This window comes from Gekko japonicus, unplaced genomic scaffold, assembly GCF_001447785.1.
Source record: "Gekko japonicus isolate JY-2015 unplaced genomic scaffold, Gekko_japonicus_V1.1 scaffold2664, whole genome shotgun sequence".
NCBI lineage: Eukaryota > Metazoa > Chordata > Lepidosauria > Squamata > Gekkonidae > Gekko > Gekko japonicus.
The window spans coordinates 32,058-58,262 of NW_015172625.1; the positions used below are offsets into that span (position 1 = coordinate 32,058).

The 26,205-nt window shown below is 46.2% G+C and overlaps 1 protein-coding gene across 1 annotated transcript in view; it reads right to left on the reverse strand.

Annotated features, from left to right (window-relative positions):
• ADCY8 (adenylate cyclase 8 (brain)) overlaps nt 1-26,205 on the reverse strand; it is a 208,884-nt gene that overhangs the window by 11,887 nt on the left and 170,792 nt on the right. The window contains 6 exon segments of the mRNA XM_015421680.1: nt 4,930-5,076; nt 5,549-5,707; nt 13,464-13,545; nt 16,965-17,143; nt 18,617-18,706; nt 25,204-25,405. Of these exon segments, the coding sequence (XP_015277166.1) occupies nt 4,930-5,076; nt 5,549-5,707; nt 13,464-13,545; nt 16,965-17,143; nt 18,617-18,706; nt 25,204-25,405 (859 nt within the window).

Sequence of the window (26,205 nt, forward strand, 5' to 3'; positions counted from 1 at the left end):
AGGTAAAAGGAGGGGGAGAGATTGGGTTTATACCCCACCCTTCACTACCCAAGGGAGTCTCAGAGCGGCTCACAAACTCCTTTCCCTTCCCCTCCCCACAACAGACACCCTGTGAGGTAAAAGAAGAAGAAGAGATTGGATGTATCCCCTGCCCTTCACTACCCAAGGGAGTCTCAGAGCGGCTCACAAACTCCTTTCCCTTCCCCTCCCCACAACAGACACCCTGTGAGGTAGGTGGGGCTGAGAAGAGCTTTTTCAAGGACTGCTCTTGAGAGAACAGCTCTGAAAGAACTGTGACTGACCCAAGATCACTCCAGCAGCTGCATATGGAGGAGTGGGGAATCAAACCCGGTTCTCCTAGTTTAGAGTCCGTGCTCCAAACTGGCTCTCTAGCCCCTGTAACAATCCTGAGAGTAGAGAAATTTCAGGCTGGAAATCTGCAGTATATTCAAACCCCCTCCTAAGAAATCCTCCAGAAATGAGGAGCCCATCAGAGTATGTTCCCCCCCCCCCTGTCGGACAACACATGATAACGTGCAGACTCTACATTATAGGAAAGATTGGCTTTTATGAATTCCTCCATCAGTTCATAAAATCTGCATTTTCCGGTACTTGATAAATGGTGGACGTGCTGCAGATTTAGGACACGCTCTATCAACCCAAGCTGTGCCTCAGACTCTCTCTTGGCATGCCTTTGCAGTCTGCCCTGCACTCAAGGGCACTGCGGCCGTGCACAGAATACAAAACCGACCCTTCTCTTCGCGGAATTACTCAAAGTTATGAGCGGTGCAGACATTTGACATGTCCTGCAAATGAGGCCAGATCTCTGGACGATGAGAACTCAACAACGGCAATCTATCTTTGCGGTAGGACAATGAAATGACAGCGCAAAACGAGTTTGATTTCATTCACCCCACGCGTATCTTTGCAGGATCCAGAAAGGAAAAGGAAATGAGCCCTGAAATGGAAACAGTAATAGTACCTTATGAAAATATCAATAGTAGTAATAATGGCATGGGAGGGGGGAGAGAAGCAAAGGAAACGGAGCACTTAATGATGAGCTTGAATAACCTCTGCAGATAATGAGATCTCACAAGAGGGAAATGATGCAGCCTAACTCCTGAACTTCAATTGTCTTTGGGCTGGGTGCGATCGCTGCTGTGTATTGGGATAACAAGAGCCATAGACATTTGGGTGTTTGAGACATCAGGAAAGAGATGGTCTCTTAATGCAAAAGAACCATGGAGAAGCCACTGGTGGGTAACTGATCTGTTTTCACAATGGGAATTAGATGGCCTGCTGATGTATTCCATCTCTAAGCTTCTGTGGAAAGAAATTCAAGGGGGACGCATTGAGTCATCTCTCAATGGTGTCTTTGGCCATGCACATGCCCTTGAGTGTATTGGGTTATGTTGGTGTGAACATGCAATTCATGTTACCATTTCTCCATCTCTACATGAGAGTTCTCGATCATCTGCCAGTTTTTCTCATATCTCGCTTGCTAATCTCTAGCGAGGATATCATTGTTCGTTTGGATATATCTTCTCACAGGATTATGCATCTTTGTTGCAGCTGCCACCCCTGCCACTCATCTGCCCTGGCTTCCACATCCAATCATTAACATGCACAATTAAAACCTTCTGATGGTCCCTTCTTCCTCCAGTCTTGGTATTGCATCTTGGACGATGATGACTTTTCCCCCTTAACTTTGGCAGTTCTTAAACCCACCTTAGCTTCTCGTTACTTTTCTGGAAAAAAAAATCTCCTCTAGCTTTACATGGCCCCAATGTGTGGATTTTTAAATCTGCACGCTAGGGCCATGTTCAATATTAGATCTGCAGAGGAATCATGAGAATACTCTGCCGATGTTGTATTTACGTATTTCAATATGTCTTCCCCCCCTCTACTATTCATTGATAGGATTCATTTTGTTTTGTTTTCTAACTGTAACATTTTACTTCAGCCCTTTTCACATTACCGTTCTAAACCTGATGTTATTTGCTGTTGGCCCGATTTTGAGTCAAGTGATTCAGGGACGGGTGTGTGTGTGTGTTCATACAGCAAAATCTGTCTGTTAATGAGCTGTCTCTAAAGCGCTATGGTCATTTCAAACAGTGCTGCTTTCCCCCCACCCTTTTTTGGCACACAATCTTTCTCTGACTTTTACGTTCTAAGGTGATTGCTATAGCACTAAACTGCTACAGCACTGAAGTGCTATAGCAGTTTAGTGCTATAGCACTCACCTTAGACTGTTACAAAAAAATCTGAGGAAGATCATGTGGTGAAAAAGGGCAGGGAGAGTGTGGGAAGCACTATGGATATTTTAAACAGCACACCTCAGCAATGCTCCCTCTAAGCTGTGGAGTCTTGTGAGCAAAAATTCTACTTTGTGACCAGTGGCATTAAAGTTGTGAGTGAGGGATCTGGCTACTGCATAAATTAGTCATCCTTCCTGAGCTAAGACAAAAATGTGTGGGCCGGAAGCTACAAAACTGTGAGCTAGCTCACACTAACTCATCTTAGAGGGAACACTGTACCTCAGTGATTCAGAAGCGCAACGAAAAGGTTGAAAATGAGAAAAAGCAGTTTCCCTCAAAAGCAGCTCAACCACGCTTTGCTAACCCAATGCAAGCGGGTTTGTATAAACAGATAAATAGATTCAGCTAGCAGGCAGTTACTAAAATGGGTCTGTCTGAAATGACAGGGAAAAAAAACATTAGCAACCAGTTAGTAAAACGGAATAAAAAGGCAGTTTGAAAAGGGTCTTCATCTCTGCAGGTAAAATACTAATAGATTGATAGCTGGACAGGGATGTGGGCTTTCTATTCTTATACCAACAGGCACAGCCAGAGAGAACTGTCAGTTTGCCACGCTTGAAAAGCCGAAAGGCGATTAGAAATATCTTTCCGCTGCATTACAGCGTAAAGTCTGTCTCATCGGCTGTTGCATTCCCAGTTCTTAAAGGGTACCTCTGTCATGCCCTAGTTTTGGAGATCTCTACCGATTTGTACAATTGTTCAAAATGTCATCGCGAGATAAAAGTCAATGTGGCAGGGAATGTTGTCCTGTTCGGGAAATGGAAAGCTAGAGATTCTACCTCAGAAGAGACCTACTTCTGAGGAAATACTTCCTAGCAACCACCTTCAGCATCCACCTGGAAGCTGATCTAATTGCAAACAGGTGCCATTCCCAGCCAGTCGAAACGGCAACCTGGAGGGCCCAACCACTGTGTAAATTTCCTTTCAAGCAGCTGCTCAATCCCGCCATTTTGCACAATGAACCCTTTTGTCCCAGATGGGGTTTTTTTTTGAGCATCCCGGGCCAAAACAGAGGCAATGAGGGAGAACTCAAAAGGCAATAAAAATAAATGGCATGCAAAAATGGAACTCTGGTGGAGACAGACTTTGTGATCCTATGACCCTCTCTGGATTTTGGAATGCAAATGTCTTTTCAGGCATAAGTAAAGTTAGCTGTATTCGGCAATACCTGAATCGGTTATATGTGCATATTGACCAGGGGTCATTTCCTGCCGGAGTGCCCCGGAGCGGCGCTCTGGCAGTAAGGAGCCCAGGCCCCGCCCCCCACCTGCGAGAGACTCAGGGAGGGGGGATTTAATTGCCTGGGTTCCCTGCCCGATCTTCTCCAGGTGCCCCGCAGCCATGGCGGGTTAGCTGGAGACGGGAAGGGCAGAGAGGCAGACATGCCTGCCTTTCCCCCTGAGCCTCTCCGCTCTTGGAGGATTAGCTACATTAGGGGTGTGTCACCTAATATGCAAAGGAGTTCCTGCTGCAAAAAGAGCTCTGGTTACTATTTTAATTCCGTATGACTCACATCTGCATTTGTAAGCATGAGCTCCTGCAGCACTTTTTCTACGAAATGACCCCTGATATCGACTGTGTCACTGGATGGACATGTTCACAAAAAGATTTGACTGCATAGCTCAAATAAACATGCCTTTAAATTAAATATGACTATAGCCTTCTTTTGCTCTGCAGACCATATGCACATGCCTCTGTGCATTCGCCGTCACAGTTTTTTTCCCCCTCTGCACAGCTTCTCTCCTCTCTTGGTCCCCTTTTCCTAGCCTCTCTGCCTCCCTTGGTGGTGGTGGAAAGTACCATCAAGTTGCAGCTGACTTTTGGCCACCCCGCAGAGTTTTCAAGGCAAGAGACGTTCAGAGGTGGTTTGCCATTGCCTGCCTTTGCGTCACGAGCCTGGATTTCCCTGGTGCTTGCCTACCCAAATACTAGCCAAGATGCATCCTGCTTATCTTCTGAGATCTGACCAGATCAGGCTACTTAGGGCTCTAACCACTACACCAAACTGGCTGTGATATATTCCACTTGTCTAAGCTGCAGGCTTCTTTTCTAGCCCTTTTCTTCCTCGACTGTCACCTTCTTTTGCCTCTCTGCACACCATGAACATTTGTTAAAAAAAAAAAAGTATGTACAAAGTTGTACAAAGCTAAAGCAACATAAAGGTTGGTGTGTAGCATTACGGTTCGGCAGACCTGAGTTCAAATCCCTGTACTGAGATAAAGCTCACTGGGTGATCTTGGGACAATTTCTATTTCTCGGCCTCACCCGCCTTACAGGGCTGCTGTGGTGATCTGAGCAATGTTCACAAGAGACCACTAGCATGGCAGCAGCTCAGCCAACAGCAGCCAGAGAGTTCTCTGCCTGCCTTCTGTGACATCAGGGAAGCTCAGCCAATCACCAGCGGATACCTCGTTACCACCAGCACATGAAATCCCTCGGCACTATATGATATAGGGAGAAATGAAATCAGCGGGGGGGGGGGATATAGGTAAAGGTGCAGTATAGGTGAAACGAATGCCACGATAGGGCTGGTACATAATGCCAGGCTACCCATTTGACCATCCATTTCTTAAACTTCACCCCGGCACCCCTCCTCGGCCTACAGATTCACCTCATCAAAGTCGGCAATGATTTCATTCAGCAGACGCAGGCACTCGACTCCTTGGTTGTTCATTTCTGTCTGGGAGTAGAAGTCGGCAAAGCCGGGGATGGAGGCAAACATGACGCCCACTGCATCGTAGGACTGGGAGTAGAGATCCTAGGGCCACGGGAAATAAAATAAGAAATGGAATTAGGTGGTGGAAAAAAGAGGTAATAAGTTATGGTGGAAGTTCATCTCCTGGCTTGGACCAGCACAGAGAGCCAACTGAACTGCAGAGAACAGAGGTAGCAACTCCTTCGAGCATATCTGTGTGCATGGATAATCAATATGTGTGCATGGATAATCAATGGTGTCTGCAGTCTGCAGAGAACTTCACATCCATGGTTCTTTACAACAGCTCTGTCAGGGAGGCTAATACTAAACGTCAAACTGGTTGCGCTAAAGAGCAACTAGCCAACCACTCCCTTCTTTAGCATGTTACCCTGATGGTATCCCATGTGGTCCAGAGTTGGCTCCTTTGGCATAAGACCCTTATTTCCTTATGTACTGTGCAGCTGATCTCAGTCACATGTTCTTTCTTGAGATCCTGACCATCCCGCCATGAGATCAGGGCAAAAACACTACTCACTTCGTTATCACGGTCCTTTTCCAGGAAGTGACGGGCGACGTGACTCGGCAGGATATTGCGCAGCATGTTCTCGTTGTGCTCGCGCAGCTCCTTCATCTCGTTGATTTCTTCTTTGGCCTGGCCACGCCAGAGGAAGTCGAGCCGCGCTGTGTACTCAAGCTGCAGCGATGAGGGAAAGGGAAATCAAAGTGTTAAAGCTGTTTGATTGGGGGTGGGGTGGGGTCAGCCACCTTTTATCATTTGAGGGCCAAATGGCACCAACATTCGGATCAAGAGATGAACAAAGAGCCATCTAAGTAAGCCCATTAGCATAGCTGAGAACCTACGACTTAACATTACCAATCACTGACTTGTCGGTCAATAGCCCCTTAAGTTTGTGCAGCTCAAACACTGGTGGCTGTGAATCCTATGAAGAAGTGGCACACGTGGTTTCTCACAATACAGAATACACAAAGGAAGAGCCAGGGCAACTGTTTGAGTCGACTGGCATAGATCTGCACATGGCTTACACATGGATGATTGGGAGCTGTTCAGCTCTGTCATGTCCCTTGGCGTAAGGCATCTCTAGGAAGCCACTCAGTCCCATATAAATCTTTGTTGGCCATTCCTTTCACTTATTGCTTATTTTAGCATCCCACCTAGTGCTTTAGTATACTTAACTTTAAAACATTTGTTTTCCTTTTAAAGGAGCCACCTTTGGCCCTAGAGCCATAGCTTGAGACCTGTCTTCAATAATGGATTTTTCTGGAAGCAAATCAACCACACCTAGGTGCTTGTTTTGCAAGCACTCCTGAACTGTGTTCCTTAGGGCTGCCAGATGAAAACCGGGGGGTGGTGGGAAACAGCATTACACGACACTCTAGGAAGTTCCCTAACATCTATGGCTTTTACCATAGAGATTGGGGAAATTCCTAGAGTATCTCATGACAGCGTGACATCATTTCCAGGTACTCGCTCAGAAGTGATGTCACGGTGTTGTGAGACATTGTTCCCCTCTCCCTCAGTTCCCCATCAGCGGGCAGCCTGGTGAGTCTAGTGATGCTCAATAAGCTGAATGACTGTAGGTGGGCATTCATTTTAAGTGTAATTCACTTGTCACAGAATATTGGACTGGTGGTCCATCTACTTCAGATCTGGTTTCCTGCAGTGGTAAAGCAGTGCCCTAGAAGGCAAGGGCTTCCTCCTTTTATTGCCCGTCCCATCAACTGATGTAAAGAAATAGCCTGCTTCTGAACATGGAGGTTCCATGTAGGCTATTAGCCATCAATGGATCTTTCTTCCATGTATTTGCCCAATACCCTTTCAAAAGCTTCTAGTCTAGTGGCCAACACTACATCCCATGGCAGTATATTCCACAAGTTAAAGGGGGCATAAGAGATGTAAACTGGTATTGAAACTAAGATCAGAAGGGAGAACTTCAATCTTTAACCATAGGTAAACCCCTTTGGAGTAAGTTCGGTGTAGTGATTAAGAATGGCGGACTCTAATCTGGACAACTAGATTTGATTCCCCACTCCTCCACTTGCAGCCAGCCGGGTGACTTTGGGTGAGACACAGTTCTCTCAAAGCTGTTCTCTCAAGAGCAGCTCTCTCAGAGCTCTCTCAGCCCCACCTACCTCACCGGGTGCCTGCTGTGGGCAGAGGAAGGGAAGGCGATTGTAAGCCACTCTGAGACTCCTTCAGGTAGTGAAAATCGGGGTATAAAAACTAACTCTTCTTCTTCACGGGTGGTCTTGTTGGATGAGTCTGTGAGACACTGGCCACTGAGGGCTAGGAAGTTGCCCAGAGGCATTGCAACCCATTGGTCTTCAGCTGCATGTTCGCACGTTGCTAAGGTCACAACAGTAGCGAAGCTTGCTCTACAAGTCTTATGTCTGTCTTTTGGAGAGGCAAGTGGAGGGAAGGAAAATATTAGACGGAAAGAACAAGAGAATGGGCGAGAGGAGAAATAAATGAACAACCTTAGGGCCAGGCCAACTTTTGCCAACTTTCAGCAGGGAATCTCCATGTGGTCCAGGCCTTCCTTCCATCTTTGTGTCCATGCTGGGGAGAGCGACAGTAAACAGCTCCATCCATCTTTCACCTCACGGCTCCTGAAAACTGCCCAGAGTGCTAAGGGGTGGGATATTCCTTGCTGAGGGAGCATTTTTAAGGTTTCCATGACTGAGGACTGGAACCATCTGTTTCTTTACCTTTCCTTTCACCTCTGATGTTGGAACACATCCAGTGTCTTGTGGCCATTTTGGGCGGGAATGCGTTTTACACAAAGCGCCAGCTGCGCTACATCAGAATCTTTTTCGATCGCGAGAAACAGCTAAATCAGCTCCCAAGGATAAGTGCTCTTTCTCCGGAGGAAGGAAGTTTGAACAACTCGAGATGCTTTAAGAGGCTCCAGGTGAGATTTCTCTGGCTGAGGAAAGCCTCCCTCTGCTGTTTCAACTCAAATGTTGACAGAGAAGATCAGAACGCAAGTGGGGCGTCTTTGGGATCACAACTGAAGCTGGTCATCGGGAAGAGCTTATTTTCTCAGGGGCACAAAGCGTGCGCAGGGAGCATTTGAGAGAAGTTCTTTCCGGTATCGAGGGTTTCCAGCTCTGAGTTGGAAAATATCTGGAGGTTCTGGGGGTGGACTCTGAGGAGGGCGGGGTTTGGGGAGGGGAGGGGAGAGACGTCAGCAGGGTAAGCCAGTCGAGTCCGACTCTAGGGTTGCGGTGCTCATCTCCATTTCAAAGCCGAAGAGCCAGCGCTGTCCGAAGACGTTTCCGTGGTCATGTGGCCGGCATGACTAAACACCAAGGCACACGGAACGCTGTTACCTTCCTACCGAAGTGGTACCTATTTATCTACTCGCAATTTCTTGCTTTCTAACTGCTAGGTTGGCAGGAGCTGGAACTAGAGACGGGAGCTCACTCCGTCATGCGGCAACCCGGGTCTCGAACTGCTGAACTACCGACCTTCCACAGCCTGCAGTTCAGCGTCTTAACCACTTGAGCCACCGCAGCTCCTATCTATCATCTGACTATCCATCTAATCTATCTGTCTATCTCTCATCTCTCTCTCTATCATCTATCAACAACCCTACTTATCATTTATCTGTCTGTCTGTCTATTTATCATCTACCTACCTACCTATCATCTATCTGTCTAATCTATCTATCTGTATGTCTATTGATCTGTCTGTCTAATCTGTCTATCTCCCGCTCCCCCCCCCCATAGTAAGGACTGAAAGTGGCTTAGAACTTCATTCTCCCCTCCTCCATTTCCCACAACAAGAACCCTGTGAGGTAGACCAGGTTGAGAGTTTGTGACGAGCCCAAGGTCACCCAGCAACCTTCCATAGTAGGAGTGGGGATTTGAACCTGGGTTGGCCAGGTTCCCAGTCCACCACTGTCACCGCTACACCACACTGGCTGTGTTCGCACCATGGAGCTAAAAGGAATGTGGAAGAATTGCTTTGTTCCCTCCAGTACCCTACCTCCAGTACCCATCAGGAAAGGGGAGACCCCTCATAGGTCTCTGTGACATAACAAGGGCCTGGGGGGCAATCGAGGGGTGACATGATAGAGGTTTACAAAATTATGCATGGGATAGAGAAGGTAGAGAAAGAAGTACTTTTCTCCCTTCCTCACAATACAAGAACTCGTGGGCACTCCATGAAATTAAAGAGCAGTAGACTTAGAGCAGATAAAAGGAAGTCCTTCTTCACCCAAAGAGTCATTAACAGGTGGAATTCACTGCCGCAGGAAGTGGTGGAGGCTACAAGCATAGACAGCTTCAACAGGGGATTGGATAATTATATGGAGCAGAAGTCCATCAAGAGGTCCATCAATGGCCAAAGCAGACATTTTGTGGCTATTACTTTATTGATTTATTTATTGGGATTTTTACCCCGCCCTCCCCACAAAGCGGGCTCAGGGCGGCTTACAAGGGGCAACGTCCATATAAAACAAGGTAAAGACAATAAAAACATTAATAACAATTAATCACAACAATAATTAGCCACAAGAGATAGATGGAACACTATGTCTGAGGAAGTGATGCTCTGTATTCTTGGGGCTTGGGGGCCAACTATGGGAGGGGTCCTGGAGTTCTGGCCCCGCTGGTGGACCTCCTGATGGCACCTGAGTTTTGGCCATTGTGTGACACAGAGTGTTGGACCGGATGGGTCGGATCCAACATGGCTTCTCTTCTGTTCTTGTGATCGCCCGTGTCCATTTCCCATTTCCTGTTGCCACTGAGTGTGCTAAAAGGAGGGTAGAACACTCATGTTTCACAGATGCCCTGTTGTTCTAATATTATATGACAGGCAGAGGAAAAAGCTCTGTCTACTTTCTCTATGCTCTGCGGAATTTTATAAAAGCTCTATCATGTCTTCCCTACCTTAGGCAACTTTTTTGTCGTGTCATACCTGCTTTTGTTTCCATCGTAGCTCACTTATCTTTTAGCATGAAAAGAAAACCTTATTATACCCTTTGGATTTCTTTCTTTCTTTCTTTCTTTCTTTCTTTCTTTCTTTCTTTCTTTCTTTCTTTCTTTCTTTCTTTCTTTCTTTCTTGGTTTATTTTTAACACGGTTTTAACGTATCTCTAAAAGCTAAAGTGCAGAGTAACGACTTTAAGAGAATATCGCATCCAGACTCAGGAATCATTGCTTTCATATTACATGAAATCCCTGCCTTAGAAGTTTATGATTGATCCTTAATGCCAAAGATAAGTAATTAAGCTCCCACTTGCCCTTAATTTGGGGCTTCGTAGAACACATCCTCTAGACATATCGACTGCAGCAGACATAAATCCCGGAGAAAGTGAGCCAACTGTCTTGGCCAGTTCAGGTTTTACCAAGACAAATTGAGTTATAAAGGAGGACTTGGCTAGCATTAGCGTTGCACATTATCTCAGAATTTATTGGAACCCATAAAGACTTTGCTAGCAGACCCTGCTTTCGGGAAGGGGAGTCTCTGATGTTTGCTTCATGTAGATCCTTATCACAAATCGTAGGGGTTGATTCTCCAGCAATGTTTTGTGGCACAAAGCATAGTCTGAAGGCACAGGAGCCACTTCAGCCAATGAAAGACCAGGTGATCTGCTCCTCAGAAGGACTCGGACGGTATATCATTTGGGAGTCTTTTGTAAATCAGGCCGAGGGGTAACCTACATGGAACAAGAGAATCCACATGGACTCATGTGTCCTCCACTAGATGTGTAAAATAGGGGGGATGTGTGTGTCTGTTTTTGCTGTCAAGTCATAGTTGACTCATGGCGGCCCCGTAGGGTTTTCAAGGCAAGAGACATTTGGTGGTGGTTTGCCATTGCCTGGCTCTGCATTACAGCCCTGGTATTCCTTGGAGGTCTCCCATCCAAATACTAGCCAGGGCTGACCCTGCTTCTCTTCCAAGATCTAATGAGATTGGGCTAGCCTGGGCTATCCATGTCATGGTGTGCATGTGTGTGTGTGTGGTTGTGTGTGTATGGGTGTGGATGGGTGTATTTTTAAGTATAGCTGTACATCCACTGGCTGGATTCATGTCCCATTCACCAGTCATGAAAAGGGAGCAGACTTTTTTTATAGCCTGTTAATCTGCTCTTTGACTTGTTCATGGATGTTCAATAGGTTGTTTCCACTATTCCTTCCCAATCACACAATACAGCCCTGACCTGGATAGCCTAGGATATCCTCATCAGATCTCGGAAGCCAAGTAGGGTTGGCCCTGGCTAGTATTTTGGATGGGCGACCTCCAAGGAATACCAGGGTCATGATGCAGAGACAGGCCATGGCAAACCACCTCTGAAACGTCTCCTGCCTTAAAAGCGAGTCTAGCTCGCCACCTAGTGGTGCCTAATGCTTAAAAGAGCTAGAACTTCTGGCTGCCAGACAATCTTATGATCTCCTGGCTATACTACACACACTACTATACAATAATTAATTAATTATTAACACAATATAGTGCATATGTATTCTGTCACCACTTGATGGAGTTTGCCTCCCCCCATTTTAGCTGTGCCACTGCTGTGCTCAGCAAGCAATATATATATACTACGAGTAAGGCCCGTTGTGGGAAGAAATACAACAAATTCTAGAAGGAAGCTCCAGGTGAGTGTCCCGGCTGTAGCTGGTGGGGCGGCAGCGGGAAGGGGAAAATAGAGGGAGGCAAGCCATGTTTCTTTTCTTCTGCTTAGCTATAAGGCAGGGCTGTCTCAAGTCATTTTGCTGCCCCAAGTGGGTAGTATGGGAAGACAGCCTCATGGTCCTCCTATGCCATGTCTTCTGAGTTCCAAGGGTCTGGAAAGCAGTTCCATAGTCACTTACAGGGTTGCCAACTCTGGGCTGGGAAATACCTGTATATTTGAGGGGTAGAGCCTGGGGAGGGCAGGGTTTGGGGTGCGGAGGGACCTCAGCAGGGTATAATGCCATAGAGTCCATTGCCTAAAGCAGCCATTTTCTCCAGGAGAACTGATCTTGGAGATCTCCAGGTGCTGCCTGGTGGCTGGCAATACTAAGGGGAGGGCCAGACCTGTAGATTTGAGGGGTAGAGCCTGGGGAGGGCAGGGTTTGGGGTGCAGAGGGACTTCAGCAGGGTATAATGCCATATAGTCCACTGCCCAAAGCAGACATTGTAATAGCTGGGGAATTTTCTGAAGGGGAAATGATGTGCTGTGGCTGGGGAACATGGTAATTTCTGGGAGATCTCCAGGCCCCGCAGGGAGATCAGCAACTCCAGTGACTGTTTAATGGAAAACTGGGATATGTATTTTACCTCAGGACACATTCAATGACTCCCAACAGCAACAACAAACTGTTTAGAATGTTAGAGGCAAAGGCCAATCAGGCCACAAATGCAAATGACCTCTGTGTTCCAACTGGCTATTGGGGGGAGAGGAACAGCAAACTGTTTAGAATATTGGATGCGAGGCTCAGGCAAGGCAGGCAATGGATAGGGACAGCTTCTGTGAGTGACAGATCAGGGAGTCAACTGATTTGGGAGCATGTGGACTGTTCAGGAGAGTCCATGACCAAACCAGAATTATTATATACAAACATACACATTCAAAACCCAAGTTTTGGGCAGTCCAGCAATACTGAAGTGCAAATGGGAAGATAAAAAAAAATAGGCTGTTTTAGTTCAGTCCACAGCAGAAGATCTGTAAAAATGCACTACTGACCATGGAAGACAAAACAGATTTCTTTTAGGAAGAAGTCTCTTCTTGGCACCCTTCCAGGTGACCAAGTGTCTCTTCTTGGCACCCTTCCATTTGGCAGCCTTCCATTTGGAGGCCGTAGTTGGTTGGTTAAATCAGAGCCTGTTTTGTTGTTATATTTACTGTAAATTTTCAAAAGAAAGAACTGATATATATAAAAAGACCCAGAGCCAGCTGAAAAGAAATCCATCGAAGGCGGCAGTCCTCTCCCTGGACTGGGGAGATGCGGGATTGGGATGCTAATTCCTGGATCTTGACGGTGTGCCATTAATATCTGGATCGACTGTCAGAAGCCTGGGTGTGATCCTGGATGCCTCCTTGTCAATTTAGGGCCAGGTCACAAATGTACTTAAGCTAGCATTCTATCACCAGCGTCAGGTCAAACGGTTGGTTCCCTTCCTGTCTCCCCCTGACCTAGCCACAGTGATCCAGACAAGGGCCTGGTGGAACAGGTCTGTTTTACAGGCCCTGTGGAACTGTAACAGGTCCCACAGGGCCCTGATCTCGAATGGGAGTGTGTTCCACCAGGCCGGGGCAAGGATGCATACGCCCTGTCCCTGTCCGAGGCTAAACAGACATCCTTCTAGCCTACATCTACAGGCCACCTTAAAGTGCAATAGTGTCAGGCCTCTGGGTCACTCCTAGAGGAGACCAGGAAGGCACTCGTGCTGACATAGATTGTGATGCATGGCAAATGTGGAAAAAGTCTGTTTGCCTTACCTGTTGGCCATGATAAAACACAGCGAGCAGAAACATGGCCATTAGAAGCAAGGAGGCTTCCTTTGTCCCCAGGAAATCTGTGCTGGAAAAATCCAAAAGGGATAGAAGGGGGTTAAATAAAACGTGATTGTTAAACTTTCCATGTTAATTGCGACATAAGAGATCTGAGTCAACCAAACAAAGGGAAGTGGCTTTTGATTCACTGAAAAAGAGTCTCTTACAAACAGTTTTCAAATGAATGACAGTGCTTCCTCCAAAATGACACTTCGAACAATAGAGACCCAGACATGTGCGTCAATGTTTTAAAATGTTTTCACAGCAGAAGCTCTTTGTCAGGGAGATGTCCTATGATATGGCATAAGAAATCCTCTCCCTCGGTACGAGTCCACCTGCTGCACTTCTTCAAGAGTCACTGTTTTGCTTGCCCCTGGGCTTAGAAGGGTCTAACCTGGACTCAACTGTGCAACTGAACATCAACAACAACAAAACTCCATGCAGAATGGCACTGTTAGCTAAGTGGACCATTGCCAGGATGAATTTACTGAGCCACAGCTCCTTATCTGAAGTTCTCTCTATGGTCAACAGTATTGGGGACCCCAAAGTGGCTTCCATCATTCTCCTCTCCTCCATTTTATCCTCACAACAACCCTGTGAGGCAGGTTAGGCTGAGAGTGCGACTGGCCCAAGGTCACCCAGCAGGCTTCTATAGCACGAGTGGGGATTCGAATCTGGGCCTCCCAGGTACTAGTCTGACACTCTTAACCACCACACCGCATTGGCATAGCACTGAGAGAGGAAGTAGGTGAATTATCGATGGAAGCTAGGGCTTGGATTAAAGCATTTTTCTTTAAAGTAAAGATTTTAAAATCTGAGGGAGGATCTACTCTACTTGGGCTTATCCAGGCAGATACACATTACAGCCAATGGGATCAACTATTGGAAAAGAAAATGAAATGCCTAGGAATAACAAATGATATGATTAAAAATACAGAAACTAAAGACATTAGAAGACAAATTTTAAAAATCTGTAAGGAAATTGGATGTTACAAGTGCGTCTATTAGGGCGCACAGGGTATGTTCGACACTTCATTTGGGAATTGCCCTCCCGATAAAACTGCCAAAATAATGTTCTCAATTGACAGTCCCAGAACTAAGAAGAGCTTTTACTTTGGCAAGACTGAACATTCTTCCCTCAGCAGTTTTGGAGGGCAGATATAACAAAGCATCATACTCTAACAGAACATGCAGATGCTCCTGTCATACAATGGTCGAAACCATTGAACATATGACGACGGAGTGCCCTCTATTCGATGAGCTGAGGGCTAATTTAATCACCCCTTTACTTAAAGCTATGGAATGGCTAAATGGGCGAGCCCAGGTGTCGTGGCTACGATCGGACATCCATGATCGTGTTACCCTCTCAGTGGCAAAATTCATAGGCGCAATAATCAAATATAAGAGATGTAATACTGAGTAAGGTCTTTTAAAATATTGTCTTTGGTTCTAATTTCTGCTTAAAGTGAGCTGTATGAGCAGTACTAGATAGATAGATGATAGATAGATAGATAGATAGATAGATAGATAGATAGATAGATAGATAGATGATAGATAGATAGAGATAGACAGACAGACAGACAGATAGAAAGATAGATAGATGACAGATAGATGATAGATGACAGATGATAGATAGATAGATAGATGATAGATGATAGATAAATAGATAGAAGATAGATAGATGATAGATAGATAGAGGATAGATAGATAGATAGATGATAGAAGATAGATGATAGATAGATAGATGATAGATAGATAGATGATAGATAGATGAAAGATAGATAGAAGATCGATAGATGAAAGATAGATAGATAGATAGATAGATAGATGATAAAGGACAACCTTCAAAGGGGGGGGGGGGAATGTGGCAATAGACAAGACACACACTACACAAGACAAACCCAGTTAAGTGTGCAAAAAGTGGAAAATTAGAATACACTTCGGCCAGAGCAGAGGAAGGAGGTTTCACAACACTCATATGCTGATACTCCTCTTCATCATCCCGACATAACCTACTGAGACTTTTGTCACAACCACTCGCTTTCAACTCAACTTCCCTTGAGACCTGTTCTATAACAGGGTGGACAGTGCGACCATGACCACATTGAATGACAGGGACGTCCAACATAAAGTGACTTTGCAGACTGCCCAGTTCTAGAAATTACTCCACAGAGTCCTGTGTGCTCCATTTTTTCGCACATATTGTGCAACCTTTGACAAGAGAGAGAGAGAGAGAGAGAGAGAGAGAGAGAGAGAGAGAGAGAGAGAGAGACTGTATTCTTTCTGTAGGGAGAAAAATAGTTTCTCAGAAGCTTTGCATCATTTGCCCAGATCCGTTCTCCACATCTGTGCCACTGACCCTCCTACCTAGCCAAGAGTCACTGGAGAACCAGCCTGTAATAACCGCCAAAGATTGACACATCAAACCTGCCGTCATGTCACTTTTCCTATTTGGGGCTCCGTAATAAGGCTGCTTTCTCTCATTGAGGCTTTGCACTTGGCGGTGATGAGATATTTCCAGTACTGCTACAGAATTATCTTGTCTGGCTATGAGATGACTCAGGTAAAGGTCTATGTTTCTGCCAGCTATTTTTGAAAAAAAAAACCTTTTCCTTGTCTGAAGAAATAACAGGCGGATGTGTGAAGGTCTGCTTATGCACTCAGCGGAAAGGTAAGTCATTTTCCGATGGGTGCCACTTCTGTCTGCAATGGGGGGTGGGTGGGAGGGAAAGAGGAGGTTTCATGCTTGGGGAGGGGGAAAGACCCTCAGAGGAAGGCCTTGGCTCCTGTGCCCTGTAATGTTGGCCATCCAGAGGAACTGGTTGGCCACTGCGTGAGACAAGATGCTGGACTAGATGGACCACTGGTCTGATCCAGCAGGGCTCTTCTTATGCTTGTAGATATCCAGCCTAAGGAGAAGTCTTACGCTGGACTCTTTTTCCTGATATGCTGGCTTTCTATGAGTGGGGAGTCTGTGACACATCAGACATTCAGGCATGCAACCCAAGGACCACCACTTGCAAAACAAAAAAGGTTAGGGGTTCCAACCTCCAGGTGGGGCCTAGAGATCTCATGGAATTACAACTGATTTCCACATGATAGAGACCTCGGCAGGTTACAATACCATAGAGTCCACCCGCCAAAGCATTCATTTTCTCCAGGGGAACTGATCTCTGTAGTCTGGAGAGGAGCTGTAATTCCAGGGGATCCCCAGGTCCCACCTGGAGGCTGGCACCCGTCTAGGTATAATGCCATAGGGTCCACCTTCCAAAGCAGCCATTTCCTCCATGAATTGGAAACCAGTTGTAATCCTGGGAGATCTCCAGCTCCCACCTGGAGACTGGCAACCCTACCCTGCTGGGAGAAGAGGATTTATTCACCGCCATGAAGTGATTCCTCATGTGGGACCCCTCCAAACACAAGACATGTAGGCCACACTTGGCACACACTTACTCTCCGTTGTGATTGAAGCTGTCATATTGTAGGAAGAGGGAAGCATAGATGGTCTCCGTCAGGAAGCAGTAGATGGCAATCATCAGGAGCAGCACCGCCAGTTTCAGGACGGAATTGAGACGAAGGAACACGGCGCAGGTCACCATGGCCAGGATACCGGTGAAGACGAAATACTTAAGACAGAGATTGGGGGGGGGGGGGGCACAAGCTTCCAATAGTCTGCCATGATGCAAATCACAACTACGTTGAGCTCATTCATTCACACCGGCCTTGCCTATGAACATTGGAAGCTTTGTTTTGCCCTGCATTTGGCTACCTGCTTTCACAGCAGACTCATTGCCATAGGAAAGAGCAAGAATCCAGTAGCACCTTAAAGAATAACACAATATGTGGCAGGGGATGAGCTTCTGTGAGTCACTTCTCACTTCTTCAAATACAGCTAGAACGGGAGTCCATCTGTCCTATTTATTGGAAAGTGAAGTGATTTCAGATGCTGAATGACATTAGCAGGCAAAGGACAAGAGCAGGTGAATGACAATAACAGGCATGACTGGATTTAGGTGAGAGATGCAGAGAGATAGTAGCCATGGAGAAATCAGCATTGGTAATGAGACAGGAAACCTAGGTCTTGATTCAGTCCAGGTGGATGCATTGTCTTGAGCTTCTTTATCAGTTGCAATTCAGTAGTCTCTTTCTAATCTCCCTTTGAAATTCCTTTGTCACTCTTGTAGGTCAATGGCTGGCTGCCACCCAGCTTACTGGCACTTTGGCTCAGTAGTGGAGTGTCTGCTCAGCATACAGAAGGTCCCAGGTTCAATCCCTGGCATCTCCAGTTAAAAGGATCAGTTGATGGGAGAGTCTTTCACCTGAGTTCCTATGAGGGAGTGACAGTTTGAGTAGACCAGGGGTCCCCAAAGTGATGCCTGTGGGCTTTTTGGCACCCCCCAATACTTTTCCTGGAGCCCACCAAGTGTTTTAGGAAGTGGGAAGGGCCATGTGGGGCTTTTACCCAGCAAGGCTTCTGATTGGTCACTAGAAATTTGATTGGCTGTGCAGATTTTTTTAAAAAGGTGCTTTGGCAGCAGCTGCCACCACTGTTCAAAGATCTTCACTGTGTGAATGAAAGTAAGCTGCGGCAGCCATTTTATGCTTGGCTCCACCTCCTGCAGCAGCTATTTTGTGGCAGCCATTTTGTGGCTGTGTCTATCTCCCTGTATCAGAATTCCAAAGGTGCTAAGAAGCGCAAAAAGGTTGGGGACCGCTGAAGTAGACCTTGATAGAATCAGGGGTCTCACTCAGTCCCATTTACAAATTACAGGGAACCCATGTACGAGCTGGCACTGTTCATTTGCTAATCGTAAGTGCATGTACATCCTGCATGTATAAAAGTATATCTGTTTGTAAGAAAAAGGCAATGTCCTTTCACCTTATGAAAGTTTCCCTTGCACATGTGGAAATGCTACCAGAAACATGGGACTCCTGAAGCCTCAAGGGCCTTCACAATGACTCCAAGTATTGTGACATGCCCACTGTTCCTCAATCCCCCCCCACTGAAAATGTCAACCTGTCTTCTCCCCCAGAGTTTTGAATCTAAGAACAGCTTGCGATGATGGATGCACTTCCAAAAGTCATCTGCTCAGACTTACCTCTGGGTAGGAGCAAATGTCTGTAAAAGATGAAGAAGAATTGAAAGTCTGATTCTCAAAGGGCATCCGTTTGTCAAAATCGCACCATAGCTGTGGACAGAGAGGGGAAAAACAGTTACTCCGGTGATATTTAAAACACATATGTTGTCCTGCTCAGTCCATTGAGATTCCCCTCCTAGAAGATCAGCCCTTGAGAACAGGATGGGGACAATGTAGGCGAACTGTCAAACATCACCCCCTCTCTCCACCAATGGAAAGGCACAAGAGGATACTGTGGCGTCCTTGCTTATAGGGGAAATGGTTCTACCTTTAAACATGCATTGGCCGCGAGCACACAGGCCCCAGGGGAGGAAAATGCGGGGGGGGGGGGAAGCTTGGCTGTTTGCCTTGGGGCAAAATAACGCACGTTTGCGCTAGCAGACGTACTGTGGAGGTCCCGTGGAGGTCCCGTGGTAGGGGGGAGGTACCGAGCACACCACAATCCTGCGCCGCGGCAAAGTAGTAGCGCAGTGCGGCAAATGGGTGTTTTTTTCTCCAGACACCAAAGTGTGTGCATGCCCCGTTGGGTGCTCGTGTGCATCCCATGGGCAGTTGGAAAAAAAAACTTTATACAAGGGGGCATGGGTGGGCGCCGGAACTACCACCAGAAACGCGATCAGACACCCGCCCTTGCCCCGCGGTTACCGGAAACTAGTACCTCTGAGGTACTAGTTTTTAACCGTGCATCTTCTGCGGGAAGCCTCGGGTTCTCCACGGGAGCTCTGCGCTTCCCAGATGTGGCGGTGAGATCGTGCCCGGAAAATCCACCTATCTTTCGTCTCTCTAGCGTGCCTAATGCTCCATGTGACCGCAGCCTTTGTGTACCTAAACTTCGTAGATTTATGCTGCCACCAGGAATTAAAAAATCCAAATCTCTCTCTCTGATGGTAGTATGACCTAGGGTCTGGGCACTTCAGAGGACTATGTGGCCATGAGGAAGTACTGTACTGATTTCTGGGATAAGTTTAAACAAAAAATGATTTATTTAATAAAGAGCGAAATACGTTTCTGGCTATTTTGAACTGTTGCTGAAGAAAAGAGCTTGTAAATATAACTGACAAAGCTTGGTGCCACAGTCTCTCAAACTCCACTCTGACAGGCTAATCTCTCTCTCATATATAGTCACATAGACTAAGATCTTTGTCTTAGGCACACAAGATAACACATTTGTCTAATCACCCAGTTTAGACACGACTTGTTTCTTTGCCATATAGACTCTCTCACAAAACTCTCAGAGTCACACAGACTCTCTTCAAAACTCTTCCACACTCAGAATTCTGTCATAAAACATCTCTCCTCTCACACTCTCAGTCATCAGCCAATCACAGGCCCCGGTCACACGGCAAAGTTGCCGCGGGAGAGGCACGGATGGTGGGCAGATTATCCGAGCGCGATCACACCCCAACACCTGGGAAGTGGAGCGCACCGGTGGCTTACCGCCGACAATGCGCCTTAAAAAACTAGTACCTCCAAGGTACTAGTAAACGTTTGCCATGGGCTGCCTCCAGACGCCTGTGATGTGATCGCGCCAGCGCGCAGCATTCCCCTCCGGTCCCTCGTTTACCCACCGGCGCCAAGGGAAGGACCCGTGGTGTGCTGCCGGCACGTCTGATCGCATAATCGCGCATCAAACAGCGCCAGGGCAATTAGCCATGACTCCCCCCAGCGATATCCGGCCTGTGTGACCGGGGCCACAGTACACTTATCTCCCCCTAATGCTCTCCTTACATTACTGCAGTCAAACTCAACATTTAAAGACACACACACACCAAAACATGGAATCATTACAGATACAAACTAGAATTGCCAGCCTGCAGGTGGGGCCTGGAGATCTCCCAGAATTACAAGACAACAGAGATCTGTTCCCCTAGAGAAAATAGTTACTTCAGAGGACAGACTATGGCATTATATCTCACTTTGATACCTTCCTTCCCCAAATCCCACCCTCCCCAGGTTCCACTCCCCAAATCTCCAGGAATTTCCCAACCCATCATTGGCAACCTTAATAATACAAACTGCAGCCTGTATGCTTTCACCAACTGAATTTCACATGGACAGCCCCCTTTTCTGCATAACAAAACAGACCCTCTCCATCTGGTTTACAGCAAAATAATTTTTTGGGAAAAAGCCACAAAACTACAAATCACTCATAAATCACCCCAGAGGCTATAAAAGGTAAAGCTGCCATCATCTTTTAAATAGCAATTAAGGCAGGACAGGACCAAGTTCTAAAAACCGCCAACAGTGAATTTACCAAATCATTCTTCACTTGAAGCCCTGCTGTGTCTGCCCCCAGCCTTAAGAGGTAGGTAGGTATAAGGGTGGTGTCTAACAGACAGGGCCTTCTCTGTGGTGACACCTCTGTCATGGATCACCCCTTTTCTATTCTATATCTTGCATCCAATGTAATGTTTCTTTTTGAGCATCAGGTTACAACTTTAGTCTTTTTTTGTCCCTTGTATACATGGCATAGCTGATGCTATTGCTGTTCCATCTCTGCTGTTTTTTAATCTGTAATGTTTTACTGCTATATTATCATGAGACTAGAATACAGCCAGTTTGGTGTAGTGGTTAGGTGTGCAGATTTTAATCTGGGAGAACCGGGTTTGATTCCCCGCTCCTCCACTTGCACCTGCTGGATGATCTTGGGTAAGCCATAGTTCTTTCAGGGCTGTTCTCTCAAGGACAATTCTAGAAAGAGCTCTCTCAGCCCCACCTACCTCACAGGGTGTCTGCTGAGGGGAGGGGAAGGGAAAGGAGTTAGTAAGCCGCTCTAAGACTCCGAGTGAAGGGGGGGCGCTAAATCCAATCTCCTCCTCCTCCTCCTCTTCTTCTTCTATTGGACCTCTCACCTGGCCGTCTCCCCCTCCTCCTCCTCCTCCTCCTCCTCCTCCTTGTAATTGGTCAATTGACTATTGCTATCATTTCATCATGTTACCGTCTCTTTTTATTTTATTCCTAAGGGATCTTTCATGTTGGTGTCTGTTTTTTAAGTCATATATGGGATTTTTAAAATTGAGATGTGTGTTAGAGAAACTTACAAAAAGGAACAAACAAATAACTAGTGTGGGCCTGGTTGATCTCCTTTGACATATCTCAGTGATGCCACCACTAACAAGGCCCTGTTCTAGTGGAGGATAATCTTCCTACAAAGCAACATATTCCTGATGGTCTTAATTGATAAGTGCTGGGCAAAAGGACTTTGTATCATGGACCTTGCATTTACAGATAAAAAAGATTATTGAAATTAGCTCAGAAACAAGTAGGGAACTAATTAAGTCTAGAGAATCAGCATTATCTGTGTCCCACTGAGACATCATGCTGTTCTGGATCAGCTGAAATGAACAAACTGGGTATTACTGTAGCTGAATTGAGATGTTATAAGGTGTACAAGATAGTGGCCGGATCCTCCTTCTCCAGAAAAGAACACAGTGGATATATCAGCCAAGCTGAAAGAACAGCCCCTGACCATTGTTAGCAGCTGGAAATCAAAGCAATGTCGGGTCAGAGAACATTCCAAAGCCGTGAACTTGCTACTAAAGGGGTGTTGCAATACCACGGCAAACGGGCATATTCCCTCCATTTATATCATTTGGGGATGCAACAGACCAGAATGTGAAAGTCATAAGGAGAAACCACTGCAGACTAATTGAATCTGTTGGGGAAAAAACACATTTAGAAGCAGTCCTGTTCTGTATAATAAGCCGGTCACTTCATTAGGTGGCATTCATGATTCTCTGACACTCTCCAAGACATAATTGAATGGTTTGCATTAACAGGTCTGACTCTATATAATGATTTCCAAAGGATGCTTCATCTGGCAACCCCGTTGCTTAGTCCTTTAAATACCCCCGTGATTGTAGCGAACCAGATGGGACCTGTGGGACGTTTGCAGGCTTCATGGTGTGACGTTATCGGTTTCTTAAATAGGCACTTTTTGGAGAGTGTGATGCGTATCTCAGCCAAGCTGCAGCTCTCTCATCAGCTAGGAATTGGTAAGCCAAGACGGTGTGATTCCCCCCCCCCCAATTCTGAACCAGGTTTAGCAGGGGGTTAGGCAGATTATGAAGGACAGGCATGTCACTGACATGATAGCCAAATGGAACCTCAGAGTTCACAGGTGTGGAGTCCTGTGAGCAAGAATTCTACTTTGTGGGCTACTGGCCTTAAAGCTGTGAGCAAGCGATTAGGCTGCTGCATAAATTAGTTTGCTCTGGAGCCATCCTTCCTGAGCTAAGGCAACAATGTGTGAGCCGGAGGCTAAAAAACTGAGAGCTAGCTCACACTAACTCAGCTTAGAGGGAACACTAATGCCTATAACTGTTAGATGACTGGGACCTATTAACAGAGGAAGACTGTGGGTCCCGCTTGTGGGCTTCTCTGCGGCATATAACTAGCTGCAGTTGTAAATAGGATGCTGGAGTTGACGGGTGACTGGTAGAGCTGCCAGTCTCAGCCTGGCCACCAGCAGGAGGGCTGAGGTGGGGACATGAAGGGGGTGTGACCTTGGTGACATCCCTGACAACCTAGAAGTGACAACAGGTAGCTCTAGGGTGTACCAGAAACCTCATGGTAAAAACCAGAAAGTCAAACTATAGAGTTTCTGGAAATTCCTAGAGTTACCCATTGACACTTCCTGGTTGTATCTGGAAGTGTCACACTGGTCCATGGTGATTTTTTTAAAAAAATTGTCTCCAGCTGATGCTAGTCCAACTGGCGGGAGGCCTCCTGCCATATTGGGAACCCTGGCAACCTTAACTGTTGGCCGGCTGCTTTTATAGTCTGATTAGAGTTTGGGAGGTTTGCTGACAAATATGGGTGGATATAATTGAGCTATTTGAAAATGCTTTAGGATGATCCTGCATTGAGCAGGGGGTTGGACTAGATGGCCTGTGTGGCCCCTTCCAGCTCTGTGATTCTATGATTCTAAAACAACCCCGAAGACAGCAATACTGGAAATCTCTTTCAGTGGCAGAAAGAGATGTTGTTGATGGATGCACTGGAAACCCTCTCTAGCCTGAAGCCAGAATAAAAATCAGTGAGCAGTAGATCATTCTAGGGTGATCTACTGCAATAACCATGCATTTAGGGCAGTGTTCCCTCTAAGCTGAGTTAGTGTGAGCTAACTCAGTTTTTTAGCCATGCCTTTAGGGCAGTGTTCCCTCTAAGCTGAGCTAGCTCACCGTTTTTTAGCATCCAGCTCACAGATTTTTGTCTTAGCTCAGGAAGGACGTCTCCAGAGCAAACGAATGTATGCAGTAGTCAAATCGCTTGCTCGCAACTTTAATGCCGGTAGCTCACAAAGTAGAATTTTCGCTCACAAGGCTCCACAGCTTAGAGGGAACATTGATTTAAGGTAACATCTAGTTTGGCTGTCTGAAGCAAAACCAAGTGTGAGTCGTTGTTGGTTTTTTTGCGTTTTGTGTGTGTGTGTATGTGTGGATAGGTGCTTGCGAGCCTGGATGTCATGGTGACTTCTGGTGACCCCTAGTGGGGCTAGGACATTTCAGAGAGGTGGCTTGCTATTGCCTGCCTCTGCCTCCCAGCCCTGGTATTCCTCGTGGGCACTCCATGAAATTGCTGAGCGGTCGGGTTAGAACGGATAAAAGGAAGTACTTCTTCACCCAAAGAGTGATTAACACTTGGAATTCACTGCCACAGGAAGAGGTGGTGGCTACAAGCATGGACGGCTTCAAAAAAGAATAAGATAAGCATCTGGAGCAGAGGTCCATCAGTGGCTATTAGCCACAAGGTATAGATAGGGGCTCTGGGGCAAGGGATGCCCTGTATTCTTGGTGCTTGGGGGGGGGAGGTCAACAGTGGGAGGGCTTCTAATGTCCTGGCCCCACTGCTGGACCTCCTGATGGCACCTGGTATTTCTGGCCACTGTGTGACACAGAGTGTTGGACGGGATGGGCCTTTGGCCTGATCCAACATTGGCTTCTCTTATGTTCTTATGTTCTTATGTTCTTGGAGGTCGCCCTTCCAAGTACTTGGCCAGGGTTGGCACTGCTAAGCTTCCGAGATCTGACCACAGAATTCAGAAGCTTTCCCTCTGCTGACTTGGATGCAATACAGACTTCCTGATCCTCTGGCTATAGCTGTTGTAGACATCACAGTTATGAGAGCATAGCGATAAATAAAGGCCTTCCAGTAATTTCATTCAATTATTTACACCCGCCCATGAGAAGCGAGATCTTCACGGACGACCGCAGGTGGCTTGAAGGCGAGTGGCACATTGAACGTACAAAAAGACACGCCGAATTTCTGTTAAAAACAGATCATCTTCATGAGGGACAGATCTGCCTCCCGTCGATCCCAAAGCCACCTCCGAGAGCAGACTGACTTCCCCGATGCTTGACAGCTTCGACTTCTCCCCCCTCTCCATTTAAATCCTCCTCGATTCCAAACTACATTTGTTTGCGGTGTCTGTTGCCGAGAAAACCGCCTGTCTTAATAATTCATGCATCCTTCCCCCCCCCGCTCCCTTTCCGCCCACTCTCTGCCCATCGGCGCATGGAGACTGACTGTTCTCTTGGTATGCTTACAATATTGATGATGGCTCCCAGGAAATTAATCATAATAGAGGCAAAGATGACGACGTTGCGGGCCAAGTAGGTCTCGTTAATCCAGCAGCAAGTTTTCCGGAGCACGAGGGGTAAACATTTGTAATCCTCGGCAGTGGTGATTAGCACAAGAGCCGAATGCAGCATAATCAAGATGGAGAACTGAATGACCATCGGAATCATCCTGTTGGAGAGAAAACATACAGACACTTTTATTTTTTTTTTATTTTTTATACAATAAATTTTATTGATATACAAAGAATAGCTGACAAAAAAGTGTACAAACATAGTTTGGTAAAGCAAAACAGTAACAAATAGTGTTCGTATGCATAACAGTCAAAGATTACTAACTGTAACTTGTGATCTTTGTAAATTACATATATAAAATATTAAGAAATAGAAGAACCAACTTAATGATTAAGAACGTAAACAAATACCTTTCAGTAGAAATAGGTAAGCAAACGTATGTACTGTTGCAAAACTTTGGTATAAATACAATGGTTACCAGAGATGTAAGGCATCAATTTCTTTAGGAGTGTCATCAAATTGTTGTAAGTATTCCAATATAGGAAACCAGATAGAAACAAAGGATGAGGAAGTTGGGATCTTGTCAAGTCGCGTAAGATTATCCGAGAGTTTAGCCATAATGTATAAATCCCACAATTTCTTATGCCATTGTGAAATTGAGGGCGTCATTGTTGTTTTCCAGTGAGTTGCAATGACTGTCTTGGCTGCAAATAGCAGTATGGAAACCCTCTCCACCACTGAAGGAGCAGAGTCCTGAGCTACCCAACTGTTCAAAAAGAGATTTTCCGGAGTGGAAGTGATGTCTATATTGTCTATGGATCTGATTTTTGTTATAATTTCTTCCCAGAATGGGAATATTTTAGGGCAAGTTACCCAACAGTGAAGATAGGTGCCTATATTGTTGCATTCTTTCCAACACTTTGGGTTATACGTCCGCGACATCCGTGCCAGTTTATT